An 18,399-nucleotide genomic window follows, 5' to 3' on the forward strand; every position below is an offset into this window, starting at 1 on the left:
ATCCGGGGAGCAAGCAGATGAGCTCCCTCTGTCAGCTCCAACTCCCCATGCGGGGACATGAGAGAAGCCTCCCGCAAGGATGATAAAACATCAAAACATCCGGGCATCCCCTGGGCCACGTCTTTGAAGACTGCCAGTTCTCTCACACCAGAAGTGACTTGCAGTCTCTCAAGTCGCTCCTGACATGAAGGGAAAAATTGGCCTCTTTCTTGACCTGGGCTTCTTTCCAAGATAGATTGTGGTGTTATCTTTCTCTGCCTGCATTCAAAATGTAAAAGAATTGGCCAGTTGTATTAGTGTTTGCATCATCAAGGAAAGAGAACATAACTGCTTCTCAAATGTGTGTGCCCTCATCTGGACTTCTTCCACATCTATCAGAAGGAATCCATTTCCTGGTGGTTTCCTTGCTCACATTTTCTTTACTCAAGAAAGAACTCTTAAAAGCTTGTGCCTCACAATCTATCTGTCTTTCTGCCTGACCCCAATAATAGGGTTTAAGGTGATGATAACAGAGAGATCTTTCATATTTCAGTCAGCTTCAAATATTCAGTAGTTAAACCAAAAATGGTAGTAAAATCAGATCTCGGACTTGCCCTCTCCAGTTCTGTTCTTGGAAGCAGAAGAAAACAAACACAGCTCAGTAAATAATGTCACATTTTTAAAACCAATGACCAGCAAAGGCCTGAGGCTTTGGAGAGCTACTGATAGTCAGAATAGATGGATTTCTATTATAGAGACCCATAATTTGGCACATATGTATTTCATATAATGGTTTATGTGCTTATGTTCACAATATCAAACATAAAGTAGTTATTTCTCTGTTGTTATGCTTCCGGCCCAACTTACCTGTCCGAATGAATCTCCCTCTATGTTCTACCTCGTAGCTTAAGATCATCCGGGGAGGCCCTGTTCTCAGTCCCGCCAGCCTCGCAAGTGTGCTTGGCGGGGATGAGGGGACAGGGCCTTCTTGATGGTGGCCCCACTCCTATGGAGCTCATTCCCCAGCGAGATCAGGTCAGCTTCTTCCCTCCTTTCTTTTAGGAAGAAGGTTAAGTCATGGCTTTGGGACCAAGGCAGCAAGCATGACAGCTCCTTGGATGTTCAACCGGATTGTAATTGGCACTATGGTTAATGACCATGTTTTTAACATGTTTTTAATTTAATGTTTTATTTACTGTTTTAAACTGTTGCTATTTGTGTTTATATTTGTATTATATTGGGGCTTCGAATTGTGGCCAGTTTGTAAGCCGCCCTGAGTCCCCCCTCGGGTGTTGAGAAGGGCGTGATAGAAATATTGGAAATAAACAAACAAACAAATAAATAAATAAATAAATGAGAAACACCAGGAACAGAACCTTACTGATGCAGCAGAATGACTTATTTAATGGGCTACCTTTTCAGAAGCACTGGCTTTAAATCCCATTCTGCTGCCCAGAAAATGATTTGGTGGTCTTTTTGGAAAATTCTTTCCCTTCAGCTCCACCTGTCTGTTGTACATGATAAAAATTACTGATCTTGATTTCCAAAGGATTCCAGGTTGATTTATGTGAAGCATTTCAAACATTGGACAGTTTTACACTGTATTCATGCCTTTCAGTTTAGACTATTACATTACTATGCCCAACCCTCATTTGTTGTTGTGTGCCTTCAAATTATTTCTGACTTCTGACAACCTAAGATGATCTTGTGATGTTTTCTTGAGCAGACTTCTTCAGAAGAGATTTGTTACTGCTTTCCTTTAGGGCTGAGAAATTATAATGTGTCATGTTATGGGCTTCTGTTTGGTTGAGTGGAGTTTCAGACCCTGGTCTCCAAAAGGCCTGTTCAAAACACTACATTGACTCTGGCTTACTTGACTTTCATTAGGCAGGATTTTATTTTGTTTGGGGGCAGGTTTCTTCCTCCTGCCATTAACTTATTGTATGGTTGATAAGCTCCTGCTGCAAACATTGGTGGACTCCCTGCTTGTTGATGCTTTCTTCTCAAATGGATTGTGCTGGCTTTGCTATAAAGAGTTAGGCAACAGAATGGGAGTCCCTCTTTGTGTTTGTGTTATAGGTCATCTAGTGATTTGTGATGAGGCGCTGCCCTCTACTGGACAAGATGTCATTTTGCAAAACAATCCATTATTTTTTTTCTAAGCATTGCTTTCCTACTTAATGGTTTCCCTAAAGCAGTGGTTCCCCCTTTTTTTGACCTGGGGCTACTCTCCAACATAAATACCCAAAGGGTTACGAATCTGTTATTGGTCAACTTTAGATTCAGTTTGGTTAATTGGGGTGCTGATTCACAAAATTGCATTGGATAGACCATATCAGCTCTAGTTTCTGATACAGAACATATGCCATCCAGTAGTCACTATCTATTCACCCACAGAAAACCATATTTAATAAGCCTCAGCACTATAAGAAGGCTTTGCAAGACCAGTTGCTGTCATTGCAGCAGTGAAGTAATGGTGAGTGAAGTAATGGTGAGGCCGTGAACCATATTTTTGTTCTTGAGAACCACTGGTGGTCCATGGACCACAGGTTGGGAACCACTGCCCTAAAGTGAACTTATCATGGGGGTTTCTTGGCAAGATTTGTTCAGAGGGAGGCAAGGACTGTAAATCTGCAGTCCTTTCTGGGAATAGCAGTATCACACCAGCTCTTCACTGTATTTATTTGCTGATTTGCTTCATATCCGAACTCTCTCACCTGGAGTTCACAGATACAGATACAATTCATTCAATTATTAAAACACAATTGAACCAATCAGGATATCAAAAAGATAATTGGATTGAAATCAGTTTTAAAGCACCTATTACTTGCAAGTGTGCCTTCAAGTTATTTCTGAAAGCTAAGGAATTCATGTGATTTTCTTAGCCAGACTTGTTCAGGGGAGCTTTGCCTATACAGTCCTCTGTGGCTGAGAAAGTGTGACTTACCCAAGGCCATGCAGTGAATTTCTATGGCTGAACCCTGGCATCCTGGTGTCCATGTCAAACGCTACGCTGGCTCTCAAAGCATCCACTCCCTGCTCCATTAAAATAAACTCAATGAGCCTCCCTTCCATAGTTTGGGAGTAGCCATCATTCCCCTTCCTTTTGTTGTTGTTTTTTAATTGCCACAGCTACATCTCTATGTAGTTTCATGCCACTCTGGCTTTCACTTTATTTCCAGGTTGCCTTTAGAAACCTCCTGTCTGTACAGTTGAAAGCAAAGGCATGCTCTCGTGTGTTATAACTGTGGTAGAAACTCTGGTGCTGCTTCCCAGGACAGACCAGACTGTGGCTATTTTTCAGGTTTTAATAAAGGCCACATCCTTCCTGTTGCACAATATTATGTTTCCCTTTTTAGAACCTGGATGGGAGGGAGCAGATAATAGCTCCTTCTCAAGGCTGCTCACACTATTGCGCCACTCTTGGAAAAAAATGGAGAAATCAGTGTGGAGGAGTCAGAAAGTAGACCTACATAGGGATGCCCCCACAGAACAGAAAATTTTCAGTCTACACAGCTCTAGTGCCCTACTTTTCAGTCGTACTGATTGCAAGGAATGTGCCATGGGCCACATGAGCATTCCACGCATGTATTAGCATCTCTGTGCCATTCTTGTTCTGAATATTTTGGGATGGTAAGTAACCTCAGCAGCGTGGCACCTTAAACTTGCTACTTGAAAAACTAGTTTTGTGATTTCACAAATTGAAGGGTTGCTATGTATTGGTCAGGATTACGGAGTGATGGTTAGAATGTTTTTAAAATGAGTCCACACAGCCAGTCATATATAAAATGCAGTCTGAAAGAAGGGCTCAGTCCCAGCCAGTTTGAAATGTTGACTTTCCTAAAAGAGGGTGACATTGGCTTAGGGACCAGGTATTCACCATGACTCGACGACTCCTACATTGTAAACATCAGACATCTGAATGCAAAGGTTTTGTGGTCTGTCTTGGCATTCCTCTGCGTAAATGCTTGCATTGGAACTGGCCAGTAAGATATTTTTTTAGGGTGGGGAGGCAGAATCCCACTGGAGATTTACACTTGCATAACCAGCCACTTGTGTAAGATGTTAAAGTTGTTTTGGCTTGCATAAAGAAGTCTGAGGCTTTGTTATGTATAACACCCCCCTCCCCCAGCTTCCACAATGGTCTGTGGTCCTGCTGGGGGGGACAGGGGACAGGTGGGCACATCTCTTGCCCTCATTTGCCTGAGTATGGATGCCCCAGTTCCTCCCACAACCCTGAAAACTCTACTGGCAGTTCCTGCTGGAGGATTCTGGGAATCACAGTAGAATCATATCTTTTGGAAATGTCCCATCACAATGGGGTGCAGTAGCATTACTGTCACACAGAGGACCTGCGATTTGTCTTGAAACTATCTTCTCTGTCCTCCCACAGGCTCCTTTTCCAAAGGCATCGCTGAAGGAGAAGTGGATCCCTCCTTTGGTCCTTTGGAAGCAATACGACTGACCATCCAAACTGACTCGCCTGTATGGATCATCTTGAGCGAGGTAATCTTCTTTGAGCTGTTTTTCCCTCTTGAAGACCAGCTTCCTCAAAAGTGTTCATTCACAGTTGGAGCTCATGCCTGTTATGTCCTCAGGTAGATTTCTCTAGACAGCGTTGCAGGATTTCCCTAGCACTAAGCCTGACAAAAAATGGAAGTCTTCTAGAAGTTTTATCTTCTGGATGAGAGTGGCCTCTCATCCATCTTACAAATGTGAATGATAGAGGGAATCACCATTTTATGCTCCATTTTAATTAATAAACAATCTGCACAGAATGCCATCTCCATCTTGGAGAGGTCAGTGCCAGAGCTCCCATAGTATGTTCTCTCCTGACAGGATGCCATAAGCACCCTTAGCTATGAGCTGGTATTTCCAAGTCCTGGTAGTCTCTAAAGTGCCTGCAACAGTAGTGCTTGAAAGGGAAGTAGCACAGTCAAAATGGTGACTCAAGACTGTCATTGCTGCGAGACCAGAGGAGATGCCAATGGCATGTGTCCTGTTTGAAGTCGCTGCACCACTCCTGATTGACCTCCATGGAGCCAAGCAAAACTGGGTTAATCTATAAATACAGTGAGCCCTTGGTAGCTGCTGGTGGGGATTTGGCTCCAGGAACTCCTTGAATTCCAATTTCAGTGGATGCTAAAGTCCCTTTATATACAATGCTGTAGCTAGTGTATTAAAATGGTGTCTCCTATGGAAAATGGCAAAACTGAAAGTTTGCTTTTGTTTTTGTAAAAAAAAGTTTTTACCTGTGGATGGTAGAATCTATGGATACAGAGGGCCAACTCTATTTGTCTCTGGCAACCACTTTCATAACACTTATTTATATATTTCTTTTCAAGAGGTGATGTGTAAGGAACCTCCACACATCAAGAAACAGAGTACAACCTTTAGTTTTTGTAATATTAAAAGATGCAACACATCTGTGATTATTGGATGTGTAATTAAAGTAGATGGTGTTGTCAGTGAGTTGGAATACTGGCCATTTTTTTTCCAGGCCACACTTCCCAAATCAGGCCTTTGTCAGTACTCTGCAATCTTTATGGCTAGGAAATCCTTTCCCATCACATTCAGGGATTACATGTTACAGTTGCTTTGTGTTCCAGTGCAGGATTCAAACCTTGTTTTTTAAGAGCCAGAGCTAATAAGTGAGGGAGCAGTAATCTTTGCAAAATAAAACACTGGCTAATTAAAAGCATGTCCTGTTTCCCCCTTGTGCCAGCAGGACTCCCAACTGAAAGGTCAGCAGTTTGAATCCGGGGAGTGGGGTGAGCTCCTTTCTGTCAGCTCCAGCTTCTCGTGGGGACATGAGAGAAGCACCCCACAGGATGATAAAACATCTGGGCGTCCCCTGGGCAACGTCCTTGAAGGCGGCCAATCCTCTCCAGAAGCGACTTGTAGTTTCTTAAGTCGCTCCTGACACGAAAAATAAAACAGCTGGGGAGTCTGTGTCCTCCCTGCTAGCCATGGCCACTGCTTATCCGATGTGGAGCTGGTGGATCCAATATGTTCTCTAAGCCTACCACAGAAACAATGCAAAGCTGATTTGTTAAATCCTAATAGATTTCTCTCTGAAAACTCATATTTTCAGATATTCCTGAAGAAAGCCGATTGAGCTTGAAGATACAAGGAACGATGCACACACAGTGTCGCTATCAGCTCTTCTCCTTTTCTTCCTCTCTTCTGTGAAACTGCAGACGTGGCAGAATACGGGGAGCTGACTCCTAGGCAAAGGTGCTTCCAAAGGGCACCTGGCTGCTCTACGCAGAGGAAGAAGCAGCAGGCAGTGAAACTTGGCAGGGCCTTGGAGTTTCCTGACCACATTTCCTAGGAGAAGAGAAAGATTTCTCTTTCCACATGCGGGTGCTGGACTGAACTACACAACAGCAGCACCAGGGCTGGCCTGCTGTGCGCCTGGCTGCCTTTGCAGCTGTAAGAAGAGAAGCATGGAGATGAATGTTCTGTGTAAAAGATTTGTTTCTTTAGTCCCTTGAGCAAGGACCACAGGACTCACAGGCCTCTCCCCTTGCCCCTCCTCGGTATTGATGCCTGAATGTATCACCCAAGGGTGCATTTAGAAATATGGGTTTAAGGAAGGCGAAGGTCAGCGTGACTATCAAGCTCTCACAAGCCGGTGGCGAAGCCTTGAGGAGTGTGGTGGGAAGCGGCTGCCCCTTCTGTAAGTAAAAAGCAGTTGCTCCAGGCCCCTCCTGAGGATTACACATGCTGTCAGGTGACCAATCAGAGGTGGGGTGTAGGAAGAAAGGGGGTGAGAGGTGGAGGCGACAGAATGGCAGGGAAACAATAATAATGCCACACTGTGCCTGCCAGGGTGGTACATGCCCCCATCACACAATACAGCTCATGTCGAAGTCACCAGTGTCTTCATGCCTTGAGGAGGAGTGCAGAGTCCATCCTTTTAAATCCATATCTCTGTTATTTACTGGTTGGTGTGAGTTTTGAAGAAAAAACAAACAAACATGTAGGCCAGTTCTCAAATGGTAGGGATTAGAGTGTAATTTTTAAAAACGCAAAAACAAAAACCCATGTCTCTAGCGATACACTGGAATGCATTATACTACTTTAATGTGATGTATTTTTTATTATTGGATACATTTGATTTTTTTCCAAGTATATCTATATAAAATATATATATATATTAAAATGTGCACTGTAAAATTTTAATTCCATTTAACATGGGGTGTTTTGTTTTACTTGCTCTTCACTGAAGCACTGAATTCTGACCACTCGAACAGGAATTCACATCAACGAGTATGAAGGAGAGGCGCATTCATCAAAAAGGTAACTGCTACACAACAGCCACAAAGAGATTTTGCAGTGGGGTGATATATGCTTAAACCCCAATGGACAGCCACTTCCTCTGTGTAACAGACCTCCCCATTTGCAAAGCCAGGTCTTTTGTCCCCTATGAGTAAAGTCTAGTCATGTCCAACTCTGGGGGATGGTACTCATCTCCATTTCTAAGCCAATGAGCCGGCATTGTCCACAGACACCTCCAAGGTCATGTGGCCAGCATGACTGCATGGAGCACTGTTACCTTCCTACAGAAGCAGTCACTATTGATCTACTCACACTTGCATGTTTTTGAACTGCTAGGTTGGCAGAAGCTGGGCCTAACAGTGGGAGCTCACCCCACTCCCCGGATTCAAATCTCCAACTTTTCAGTCAGTAAGTTCTACAGCTCAGCAGTTTAACCTGCTGTGCCATGAAGGGGCCTTGTCCCCTATTGTCACAAGTATTTTCAATGTTTTCGAAAAGACTTGCATGCCCTGTCTTCCAGAAAAGATGAATGATTTGCCTTCATCTTAACTTCTGGACCAGAATCACTAAGTGCTTCTAACAGCTGTTCAAGCCTTGGCAAGAAACTGAAATAATTGCGCAAATTTATCTACAGAATTGCGAGCTCAAAAATTAGGACCTTTTCAAAAATACAAGTATTTTATTCCTTTTCTTAAATTGAGTTAATACTCTCAACTGGAGTAGACCCACAAAGCTAATGGAAAATCCGTAAATGCAACTTTCCACATACCCTTTTGGGTCAATTATTCCATTCCTGTTGGGACCAGCACCCAAATTTGGGGCATTGTTTCATGCAGCCATTGCTTAATCAGATAACTTGAATGTCCAGGAAGCAAAAACCAGCACTGGATACACAGAACATTTCACAAGCACTGCTCAAAATTCTTCCTCGTATAAATAAAAATCTAAAACTCTGACATTTTTGAGGTTAAAGGTCATAGTAACATCAACATGGCTCAGAAAATACATTTCCATAGAACTGCTTGCTAAATAATTGAGGTACAGGCACTTAAACGTGAGAAAAAGGAAATAAAAGTAGAGGATGGTGATGTAAGATATCTGGGGCTGTTTGTCACGAATAACTTGGCAGCGGAGTGCTAGAATAAAAAATAAGGCAAGGCCATAAAATGGGCTGTGAGCCCTACCACAGACAAGGCAATAAGGACACACAGTACACCAGAACTAAAGTACATCGGGCTCAATCTGTGTAAAAAGAACAAAAAGTGTTGTTATTAGTTCAAGTTGACAACATTAACTTTGTTTCAACAAAAGCGTATCTCTACTCCTGGTCTCTACATTAACATGATAAATAGATTTGTGCCAAATGGTGTTGCTAGACACCATGGTACTAGAGTTGCTGTTATGGAAGTGCAATTCATTTGAAAGCATGAGAAGTCAGGAGACATTCCAACTCCTTCAACCTGAAATGTGTTAAAAGTATTTTGTTGATGAATTTTCAGCCGTTAGAGATGCTAAGGCAGTAAGAGGTACGCTGTGCTGGCTTCTTTGGAATTTCCCTTTCACATCATCAAACGCTACTTTGCAAACCAATATGCTTATAAGGAAATAATGATGACTTAAAGAGGAGAGTTGGATGAAAGAAAAAAACTCCCTCCACCAAGAAACAGAGTCATTATTATAATGGAAATGACACCTTCTAGAATACTGATGTTGGAAATGGCAAATATCACAAACACATGTTTGGTGGCTGGGAATTGAAACTTGAAAAGCATCCATACAGCAACCCAACCAACATTATTTTCCAACACAAAAACTAAAAAGGATCTAGCCAAACAAGATATTTTAACTGTAACTTTCTCCGAAAAAGAATATACACTGACATCAAGACAAAAAAGGAAGAAATTTATGGGTTGTTGTAAGTTTTCAGGGCTGTATGGCCATGTTCCAGAAGCATTCTCTCCTGACGTTTTGCCCACATTTATGGCAGGCATCCACAGAGGTTGAGAGGTCTGTTGGAAACTAGGCAAGTGGGGCTTATATATCTGTGGAATGACCAGGGTGGGAGAAAGAACTCTTGTCTGCTTGAGGCAAGTGTGAATATTACAATTGGCCACCTTGATTAGCATTTAATGGCCTCCTGTTTAAAAATGACCTTTCCAGGGCCTGGAACAGTTTGGAGGGAGATGTGACTAAATTACTCCCATGCTATCCAGGGGAATTTTTAACCAAAAACAATTACTGTGAGATGTTTTTAAATGCTGGGGGAGGAACCATAGCCTCCCAAAGTCAGAGCTCAGACCAGCATGGCTCCCTAATCCCTGACTGTTGCTCTCTCCGGATTTAATTGAACCAGATATGTGTTAAGATTCTGTGAGTCTATTTAATTATTTAGGAGAGATGAAAGCCAAGGAACACCCAACTATGTGCTCAAGACTGTTGTATATGGTCTGTGGTGTCCCTTTGTTGCCCCTTTTGTTTGGATGGTTTGGGTTTTGGATCATATCTATCATAAATGACATAAGCACGACCTTCCACCAGTTAAGACAGTGGTTCTCAACCAGTGGGTCTCCAGATGTTTTGGCTTTCAACTCCCAGAAATCCTAACAGTTGGTAAACAGGCTGGGATTTCTGGAAGTTGTAGGGCAAAACATCTGGGGACCCACAGGTCGAGAACTACTGAGTTAGGAGACAATAACCTTATAATCTTGTAACTACTAACCAGGATGGCAGCTGTTGTGTTCTACACACATCTTGTATGGAAGGTCATTCAGTCATAGAAAGGGAACTGATGCAACACCAATAGGTGTTTATGCTGCTCTTGTTAGGCATATGCTGTCCCACTTTCTACTGGTGAGAATTTTCCAAAGGTTCCAGCATTTACCCAGAGTTCAGTTTCTTTAAAACCAGTAACAGGAAACTTGAGGTATTGTGATATAAGGATCATATTTACAGATATACCCAGGCTGAGTATAATGCACTCAACCCAGCAACATATCCCTATCCGATTTCTTGGGATAATTATAGCAGCATAGGCTTCTGCTTCTTGCCTGACCACATTCAACACAGAAAGCTGTTCTGCTAGTATTCACTTTTAGATAGACATACTTGGAACTTATTTTTATTTTGTACACTTGGCATGGGAATACCTAAATGTGGAGTGAGCAACAAGTGGGGCTGGGGCACATGGGAAACTATATGTCCTACTGTGCACCGAGCCCAATCTTAATACTTTTACATACCCTTCCTACTGGTGAGCACAGGGGCAATATCCACATATTGGGGGTTACAAACCATTTTAGGAGGGATGTTTTAAAATTAGGAAGTCAATGCAAAGCCCAAAGAGGTGTAGGGGCCATGTTTTGCCCCCAAAGTTGGGGAAATGTGGGTTCAGTTGTCCCAAGTACAGCCTTGAGGGGCTATAGCTCCCCGGTCCTGCTGCATCTGACCTCATCCGCTTTGCTTAATCCCACCTTAGCAACATCCAGTGTCCTTGGGCCTCTTTGAGACTTAGCCAGCAAGACTTCTCCAGAATTGTAATGTTGTCTTTTGGCTGAAATCCTAATTGGTATCCTGTTATTCCATTCTAGTTCTCATAAAAATACAGACTGGGCTGGGGCTTCCGCTTTCCACTGTCAGGTCCTTGAGATGTGTTTGGCTCTTGGATCTGTATCAACAGGTTTACTTAATAGTGCCTTAGGAGAAAATTTATAATGCTGGAAGGTGATCTAAAGGATCACATTGGCCAAACCAGTATTATCAATACTAGTTTAAATGTGTGGGGCTTGATGAATGCAAAGCTGGGGTGAAAATTGCTGGAAGAAACATTAACAACCTCAGATATGCAGATGACACCACTCTGATGGCCGAAAGCGAGGAGGAGCTGAGGAGCCTTCTAATCAAGGTGAAAGAAGAAAGCGCAAAAACTGGGTTGCAGCTAAACGTCAAAAAAACCAAGATTATGGCAACAAGAATGATTGACAACTGGAAAATAGAGGGAGAAAATGTGGAGGCCGTGACAGACTTTGTATTTCTAGGCGCAAAGATTACTGCAGATGCAGACTGTGGCCAGGAAATCAGAAGACGCTTACTTCTTGGGAGGAGAGCAATGTCCAGTCTCGATAAAATAGTAAAGAGTAGAGACATCAGACTGGCAACAAAGATCCGCCTAGTCAAAGCCATGGTATTCCCTGTAGTGACCTACGGATGTGAGGGCTGGACCTTAGGGAAGGCTGAGCGAAGGAAGATCGATGCTTTTGAGCTGTGGTGTTGGAGGAAAGTTCTGAGAGTGCCTTGGACTGCGAGAAGATCCAACCAGTCCATCCTCCAGGAAATAAAGCCCGGCTGCTCACTGGAAGGAAGGATACTAGAGACAAAGTTGAAGTACTTTGGCCACATCATGAGGAGACAGGAAAGCCTAGAGAAGACAATTATGCTGGGGAAAGTGGAAGGCAAAAGGAAGAGGGGCCGACCAAGGGCAAGATGGATGGATGGCATCCTTGAAGTGACTGGACTGACTTTGAGGGAGCTGGGGGTGGTGACGGCCGACAGGGAGCTCTGGCGTGGGCTGGTTCATGAGGTCACGAAGAGTCGGAGACGACTGAACAAATGAACAACAACAACAAAGTTTAAATTTTAGGAAAATTAGCTGGTCAAAACTGAAGGCAGACAACTCTTTATCTGAGACATGAAATTAGTCTACACAGAAAATAATACTCACCTTTCTTGTGCTGAATGTGCATACCCAACAAAGTACTGATAGCGAGCATAGAGATAAATTAACCCACAAAATGCAGCCAAAGCTAAGAAAAAAGAGGAAACAAAAATGGTTGTTATGGAAACACTGATCACATGGATTGAAAACAATCTGATTAAAATCCTAATCTAGGAGAAGTTCCTGCATCAAGAAAAGTATCTTGATGCTGTTAAAATGCCATCTCTAGTTTATTGCTCCTGCCCCTCACCACTTTATTGCAACATCACAAAGGGGCACCACTAACTGCTCCCAAGGACACCAAAGAGTGGGCACACATTTGGGCTGCCTTGCCTCCCCTCCTTTTTTTCAAGTGCCATATATCAGTTTCCATCCACTACTTGGTTAACTAAATCTGGCAAGTAAAGTAAGACAAAAACATTTTCAGCCAAAAGGGACGTGAACATTCTCTCCTTCCCAATTAACCTCAGCCAAAATTGTGAAACTATCATCCAAATTTAACATTATAGTTAAGATTAGAGTTACTGCATGGAAATGCCTGGCATGGCTACGGATTACAAACCACAATATCTAAGGAAAGCAGATTCTACCTGAACATGAGGAAGAAATTCCTAACTGTGAGAGCTGTTCTGCAGTGGAACTCTCTGCCCCAGAGGGTGGTGGAGGTTCCTCTTTTGAAGGCTTTTAAACAGAGGCTGGATGGCCTTCTGTCAGGGGTGCTTTTGAATGTGATTTTCCTGCTTCTTGACAGGCGGTTGGACTGGATGGCCCATGAAGTCTCTTCCAACTCTATGATTCTATAATACTAATGCTACTATATGTCTTGTAAAGTGTGGTTTGATGGCAGCAGACATAACAAAACTACCCTGCCAAAATACTAAATATTTTCTCTTGGTTCCAGCACTGCGATACTACTATGTGGACAAAGCCAGCACTCTAGTGTTTGGACTGAGGAATAACAACAACAAAAAACCCAAGCCCATGCATGTATGTACTACATAAACTACTTTTGAGGAGTGATACTCCTTTCACCATAGCTTCCAACAACCTCCACAATAAAAATACACACACAGCCAGAGTGATGTCACATTTTTCGTGGCAGACGCCCTTGTTGTGCGTGTCTCTGGGGAAGCATGAAGTAACCAAAACTCCTGCATCCTGATGCATCCATGCACCTTCCTGCTTCTTGGGAAGGAACTCCCTAAAGAAGGCATGCTGTTTCCACTACCCACCCACAATCATTTTTACCATTTACAAAAAAGACGCTACTATTTGTGATAAGACAGATGTAAACAGAGTGAAGAAATGTGTGTTTAAAACCTTTTAGCAAAATACTTTAAAAAGTATAAAGTATGAAAGATTTATGTAGTGTGAAAAGGTGCCCTAGTCAGCTAAACAAGAATCAAGTTTTTGTTATGTGTTAGCTATGCAAGCAGTTCAGTGGTAACCATTAAGAATATGAATTAGGATTCACTTTTTACCTTGATTGGAAAAGACTCCAGCAACCCATAAAACTGATAGAAATATTGGAAAGTATTCGGAGCAATTTGCTCTAAAATAAAAGCAAAGAAAAATATTTTTACTCCCTAATTCAGGAGGTTAGAGGGAAAGAGCATGGTGAGATCAGATTAGATAGCTTTCTTCTGGAAATACTACCTAAGCACTTTATAGCTCCAGGTGGCATGTGATGCCATAGAGATACTATAACAAATGGCATATTTTCCTGACTCTGACTCTGATTTTGTCACACTGCAGATATTAACACACACACACACAATCCTCTTTCACAGCATTTACATGATTTCCTGAAGATACAAGCCTAAGCATGTAATGGCAGGAGAAATCAAGAGATTAGTAGAAGTGTTTTCCTTGACGACTGCTTTTCTAAGCAGTGAGATTAAATAATGCAAATTCTTAACTTGCAATCTGAACTGGTTCAGTTATAACTTACCAACTCGGTGATAATTAAAACTGTATTGTTGTTGTATGCTTTCAAGTCATTTCTGACTTGTGGTAACTCTAAGGTGCCGGTATTACCAGATTTTCTTAGTAAAACTGGTTTATAAGTGATTTGTCTTTGCCTTCCTCTACAGCTGAGAGAGTGTGACCTGCCCCAAGGTCACCCAGTAAGCTTCCATATGTGAGCAAGTATTTTTGGACTACAACTCACAGAGTTGGTTAGTTGGAGGCAGGGTACATGGGGAGAAGAAATAATGCATTTAGACATCCTCAAGGTGAGGTGCAGTTAGGTGTGGAAACTAGCTTAAAAAACTGGGGAAAAGTGAGTGGATTTTGAGGAAGGCACCGGGAAAGAAAAAGTTTAAGAAGAGCACAGTGATAAAGTTGATTATTTTGGCAACAGGGTTGAGGAGGAAGAGAAAAAGGACAGTTTCGGTCCTATCACACTGCTCTACTGAGGGATGGACAAAATCAGAAAGGCCACAGAGATTCTGTAGTTCCTTCAGAGGTTCACTAAAAGACAAGTATGGGTGCATTAGTTCCACTAAGCCTGCCAGATACGGAAAGTCTCACCCTCCTATAGCCATGAAAACACTTGCATACTATCTAGATGCTTCTCTTTGTTGAATTAATCTTTATTGTTCTTGACAATGACCAGCACTGATCCCTTGCTACACAGAAGGTGGACAAGGACCGTGATGACCAGAGTGCCTTCTCCATGCAAAAAGGAAAGCCACTTTCTGTTAAATCATTGCAATATCTTTGTCAAACATCTGCCGTGCGTGATATTTGATTCGACTGAATGATTCAACAATAAACTCTTTTAAAATGTAAACAATTTACACAGTCCCTAACTCTTGGCATAACGCCGCAAACTGAATGCCAATATATACAAAATTAAGCCTCCTCTGCGATTTTAATCTAAACTTCACTGCAAGTGTGGCTTAGGACATAACAGTGCATCAAAACTGAGCGCACTAACCCAATCTGTCAGACTTACTGGGCTCTGAAGATCCTTTCAAATTCTTGTGGACCTGATGTTAGAGGTGGGGAGATTTTGCACTTCCGCCGAGCATAGATCACCTGCATGGCAAAATAGGCTGAACAGAAGAGGATGGGAGGCAAGAGGGAGCAAAGGGAAAAGAACACGTTAGTTTACTTGCTGAAGTGATGAAGGCTTTGTGATGAGAGACAACAGGCTCACACACACCCCAGCAAACACCACCTTCATTTGATAAGCAAATATGAATGGACAAAGACATCATTTCCATGATTATCAATGTTTTGCAAACGAGTTGATTTTTCCTCCTGGCCGTCTGGTTCTTGTCTCCTCCAAGAAAAACTCAAGAGGCCTGAAAACATTCTAAATGCACTTGAACTAAAAACACATTATGTACGGCAAGAAGACCACACTGGAGTTTTGGCATGTCTGTTCACCTGCCTTGTTTAGCACATTTTTCCTTTGGCATTTTCAGTCTTTTGTCATTTGGGAAGAACTGTAGAAAAGGACTGACTCTTAAGCACTTGATAGTGGGGAGGATCAACACTACATGAAGAACGAAAGCTTGCTCTCAGAGTCTGCAGCACTCTCCGTTTTCTAAATATTTAATTAAAACAGCCCATTACGTTGTCAGTAAGGATTCCTGAAAGGAGACTTCTGAAGTAGCCAATATCAAAATGTGTAAAGAGGGAGAACCAAATGTGCCATCTCTGTAAATTCCTTAGCTTCATTGACAAGCATAGCTTTCATGAATATAGTAATTTACATTCTTACCTTCTTGCAAACCCAGTCAAGGTTGAGTTCCTCTTTTGCAATGACAAATGTTTAAAATTGTTTTCTGAACCAAATACAGTAGAGTCTCATTTATCCAACATGCCTACGGCCATACCACCCTGAACACACTTATCCAACATAAGTGGGCCGGCAGAACGTTGGATAATAAGGAGGGATTAAGGAAAAACCTATTAAACATCAACTTACGTTATGATTTTCCAAATTAAGCACCAAAACACCATGTTTTACAACAAATTGACAGAAAAAGCAGTTTAATACATGGTAACATTATGTAGTAATTACTATATTTACAAATTTAGCAGCAAAACATCATAGTGTATTGAGACAGCTGTGGATCCAGGTGGGAGGCAGACTGTGTTGGAGAATACAGAGCGTTGGATGAGTGAAGATTGGATAAGCAAGACTCTGCTACATTTTTAGTTTTTCTAGTTTGTTTCTATATTCAGTTAATTTTGATTTAAATGAACTAATCTTGGGGTGTGAGGAACCTATAAAAATCTATGCTGTAACCTATGAATGGCTAGTTTTTACAACTAATCCATTTAATCTAATTTGCCTCTTTAAAAAATAGCAAGGGCTACACGCCTATTATATTCTAAATGCAAAACAGGATTGTCAGGGCATGACTGCACGGTGCAGATTGTATTCTCTCCAGCCAACTTCAATAGGAAATATATGCACATTACCAATCTAACATACTGGTCTAGAAGATCTAAAAATAGACTGTATTATTAAACTTTCATTGTAATACGTAACAGCAAAGGTTATGTTCCTTACCTTGTTCCAAGACTCCCAAAATAGTAACAGTGGCCAGCAAGGCTATCTGATGCAGCATGTTGGTTCTGCAGTAAAAGCAAGGCAGCTAGAGAACCAGGCAGGCTTCTAGGTGGTGGACTGTTAATAGGCATACCCACAGCCTGCCTTCAATACAATCAGGCAGCAAAGCCTTTATTTCCTCTTCCCAGCAGATGGCTAGTTAACTCCTTCCTGGCTGGACTGTCTTGACTGGATTCCAAGAAGTCTTGCTACCAAAACCACTTCTGTGAACTTCCACTACATTGAAACCTCACACGCATAGAAACACATATGACCAGTAGAAAAAAGAACAGAATAAACCACAATGCAATGCACTAGAATGCAATATTAAATACAAAATTTAAAAAATGAAATATATTTTTATACAGTGATTAAAAAATATGGTTGTAACACACTCCATGATGCCTAAAAGCCGAGCCTATGAAGAACAGCCAATTCTTGTTTTACAAGCGTTACATCTGGGCATTTTCAACATGCACTGTAGGCAACCTCATACTTGTTGCAATGGGAAATATTAAGTTTAATCAACATAATGGAGGCTTAACATCCCTTCCATGGACAGCAGGGTGCCTAAAACAGATTCTCACCAATGTGGCAGCAGACGACAACCTCACTTTTCCTTCCATTGGTTATCCCTTTAACTAAAACAAGGCTAATATGAAATGGCATGATCCAAAAATAAAGCAAGAATCAATGTGGTGTAGCAGTTTGAGAGCTGGGTGACTGGAGAGCAGGGTTTGAATCCCTGTTCAGCCATTGAAACCAACTGTGTGGCCTTAGGAAAGCTACACTCTCTCAGCCTCATCTCTGAACAAATATTACGAAGAAAATCTTAAGGATACCATAAGTCAGAAATTACTTGAAGACACATAACAATGAAAGTAAAGTGGGGAAACAGAACAGAATTATCTACATAAATAACGGATTTTGAAACATTAATTGTGCTCAATTTAAATGCTGCACATGGAATGTATGTGCAGCATTACATTTTGTTAAAGCAAATCCATCAGAACCACAATACTCCTCATCATCAATCTTTATTATGGTCCAAAGACCCAATTTGTTCACCAGAAATGGTACACAGCAGATTCATAAACTGGTAGGACTACTTAAAAACAGGACAAGTGATATTCTAGATGCATATGAACAAGGATAAAAACACTGCAAATATATACAAGGCACATTTCAACCTGAGTCTAATACAGGAAGTTGTTGTATCCTGGCTACCTCAGAGAGAAACTTGGCAACAGCCAGGATCACAGGGGGAAAATTGTCACCACCTAGTAGGAAACTTTACATGGAATTGGGCTCATCTACCAGGTAGGTTGCTCAGTAGTGGGTTAATAACATGTAACCAAACCTGTTTGTAAAAACTGCAGGACAGTATGATGCAATACATACATTCAACATCCTGGTTATTACATGGGCAAAGTCTTGCATTGTATGGGACTCCCGCAAATCTGCCTCAGATGGGAACACTGCACCTTGCCTTGGAGAATAGGTAGTGATACTTGGCCATAGTCAAATTCTCAAGATAATTTGCTTCATGAAGAGGCCCAGCATAATGTATACTCAGGGCACTTGGGGGACAAGAAACATATGAGCCGCTCACAGAAGGCAATATCCCAGAGTCTTTGTTAATAGATTTAAGTGCCATGTCAAACCCCAAATGTGATAAGAGAGATGAAGAAAGGCCAATAGAAAAGGCTGTTTCAGAGTTAAGCTTGAATCAGTTGCTAGTGCAATCATCCTGGGCTAGATGGTGAATCAGACCTGAGCCCAGTCTGAAAACACTGACCTTAATCCAATATTGAAGGGCCCACTACCAAGCTCTTTTTGACAGGAGGATTTCCCC

The 18,399-nt window shown here is 41.9% G+C and overlaps 2 protein-coding genes and 1 long non-coding RNA gene across 3 annotated transcripts in view; 2 read left to right on the forward strand and 1 right to left on the reverse strand.

The window, feature by feature from the left end:
* The window catches only part of MGAT4B (alpha-1,3-mannosyl-glycoprotein 4-beta-N-acetylglucosaminyltransferase B), a 118,495-nt gene extending 111,328 nt beyond the window's left edge, over positions 1 to 7,167 (forward strand). Inside the window, exons 14-15 of the mRNA XM_060765405.2 lie at positions 4,373 to 4,485; positions 6,074 to 7,167. Coding sequence (XP_060621388.1) covers positions 4,373 to 4,485; positions 6,074 to 6,097 — 137 coding nt within the window. The 3' untranslated portion in view covers positions 6,098 to 7,167. The remainder of the gene's footprint in view (positions 1 to 4,372; positions 4,486 to 6,073) is intronic.
* Positions 7,065 to 17,128, reverse strand: LTC4S (leukotriene C4 synthase). The gene is made up of 5 exons (XM_060765407.2): positions 16,506 to 17,128; positions 14,934 to 15,033; positions 13,456 to 13,526; positions 11,981 to 12,062; positions 7,065 to 8,505 (listed from the first exon to the last, which is right to left on the reverse strand). Exons 1-5 carry the CDS (start codon positions 16,561 to 16,563, stop codon positions 8,400 to 8,402), a joined length of 417 nt encoding a protein of 138 aa, XP_060621390.2. The 5' UTR covers positions 16,564 to 17,128; the 3' UTR covers positions 7,065 to 8,399.
* Positions 7,203 to 14,965, forward strand: LOC137096047 (uncharacterized). The gene is made up of 3 exons (XR_010909176.1): positions 7,203 to 7,284; positions 12,876 to 12,961; positions 14,592 to 14,965. It is a non-coding gene; the product is annotated as an uncharacterized lncRNA (long non-coding RNA).
* Positions 17,129 to 18,399: the final 1,271 nt, after the last annotated feature.

Source organism: Anolis sagrei, chromosome 2, assembly GCF_037176765.1.
Source record: "Anolis sagrei isolate rAnoSag1 chromosome 2, rAnoSag1.mat, whole genome shotgun sequence".
NCBI classification, from domain to species: Eukaryota; Metazoa; Chordata; class Lepidosauria; order Squamata; family Dactyloidae; genus Anolis; species Anolis sagrei.

What these genes read in the sequence shown, in the direction of transcription:
- LTC4S (XM_060765407.2), bottom strand. Translation starts at nt 16,563, where the DNA reads ATGCTGCATCAGATAGCCTTGCTGGCCACTGTTACTATTTTGGGAGTC. An exon ending in TTTGGGAGTCTTGGAACAAG is followed by an intron (nt 15,034 to 16,505) that starts GTAAGGAACATA and finishes TCTTCTGTTCAG; the next exon opens with CCTATTTTGCCATGCAGGTG. An exon ending in TGGAGTCTTTTCCAATCAAG is followed by an intron (nt 12,063 to 13,455) that starts GTAAAAAGTGAA and finishes CTTTTTTCTTAG; the next exon opens with CTTTGGCTGCATTTTGTGGG.